Source organism: Aplysia californica, unplaced genomic scaffold, assembly GCF_000002075.1.
Source record: "Aplysia californica isolate F4 #8 unplaced genomic scaffold, AplCal3.0 scaffold00420, whole genome shotgun sequence".
Classification (NCBI taxonomy): Eukaryota; Metazoa; Mollusca; class Gastropoda; order Aplysiida; family Aplysiidae; genus Aplysia; species Aplysia californica.
In genome coordinates, this window is record NW_004797690.1 from 662,309 (window position 1) to 663,943 (window position 1,635).

General features: G+C 40.7%; 1 protein-coding gene across 1 annotated transcript in view; it reads right to left on the reverse strand.

Annotated features, from left to right (window-relative positions):
* Positions 1-1,635, reverse strand: part of LOC106012584 (putative uncharacterized protein DDB_G0286901) — a gene marked incomplete in the record, with an annotated part of 8,221 nt that overhangs the window by 1,814 nt on the left and 4,772 nt on the right. The window contains 1 exon segment of the mRNA XM_035971345.1: positions 880-1,009. Within this exon segment, the coding sequence (XP_035827238.1) occupies positions 880-1,009 (130 nt within the window).

Sequence of the window (1,635 nt, forward strand, 5' to 3'; positions counted from 1 at the left end):
CACACACACGCACACACACACACACACACACACAAACACACACACATACACACACAAACACACACATAGATAATGCACTTTTCGACTACTGGCCTTCGTGTGACTCAGGTGAGGGAGGCACAAAGCGAGTGTTTCACAGCACCCCTAACACTCTTAATGGGCAGAGTTAACATCATTTATGAGGTAAGCTGTTTCAGATTTACTCAACAGGAACAATCTGGCTGTATGGGGAAACACTCCAACAAAAATAAATGATTGAGAATCCTGAAGAATAACTTTCCTGCTTTGGAAACGTACTCATGTCTTTTGCATGCAATGCAAAGACCGGAATGGTTTCTCCACAGATTCTGGCCCAATTATTTGCAAGGTTTGGTCTTCACATTCAAAAAGAGAAAATTATTACCTTAACCCCCCCCCCCAAAAAAAAAATCCAACCCAACATAGATGCTTCCATATTGCGTATTCCAGCCAAACTATGTTGTTGTGGATGGTTGGCAGATGCCCTGATGCCCTGGCGTGGTTTGCTCCTTCTTCACTATAAAAAATCTATCTTACTTATCTCTCCTCCATTTCTTTTTGTGTTTGTCAGCGCCGTAAAACCCTTTACGAAAAAAAAACTTACTCTTTGTAACATCTTTAATCGTCGGCACTTCTATGACTCAATTGTGTTTCAAAGGCTGTAAAACGTGTATTAAAAAAACCCAACACCCCACACCCCCAGAAACAATAAAAAGCAAAACCAAACCAAACAAACAAACAAACAAACAAGCAAGCAAGCAAGCAAGCAAGCAAACAAACAAACAAACGAACGAACAAGCAAACGAACAAACCAACCACGATAATATGTGTTGTTGTGGAGTATAAAAGAAAAATACTCACTGCTTGCTGAAGCTCCTCTCTCCTTGAATGGTCTGGGAGATGACGTTCATGCAGAGTTGTTTGTCCTTGGGGCACGTGACAAGTTCTTGTGACATGCAGAATACGTCTTTACATGTGTAACACTCCGTACCTGAGGATTCGATAAATTAATGTCATGAGTACAGCTACTCGATTATTAAATAGATGTCATCAGTACTACTACCTGAGGCTTAAATAAATGTCATGAGTACAACTACCTGAGGATTAGATAGATGTTAAATATACAATTACCCGATTATTAGACAAATGTTATGAGTACAACTACCACAAGATTATATAGATGTGACATGAGTACAACTACCTGAAGATAAGATCGATGTCATGAATACAATTACCTGGGGATTGGATTAAAGCCATGAGTACAACTTCCTGAAGATTAGACAGATGGCATGAGCACCGGTACAATTAACTGAAGATTATGTGTCATGAATGCAGCTACATGAGAATTAGACAGATGCTATGAATACGTCTACCCGAAGATAAGATAGACGCCATATTACAGATGTCTGAGGATAAGATAGATGCCATGCATGCAGTGACACACGGAGTAGAAGTAAAAGAGAGCGTCAGTAAAGGAAAAGAATGCTGTCGTCGAGAGGGATTTGGTGTAAAATTAAACGCTGTCTGAGGGCAGTGTGTGTATGTGTATGTTTGTGTGTGCGCTCGCGCGCGCGCACGTGTGTGTGTGTGTGTGTATGTGTGTGTGTGTGTGTGTGT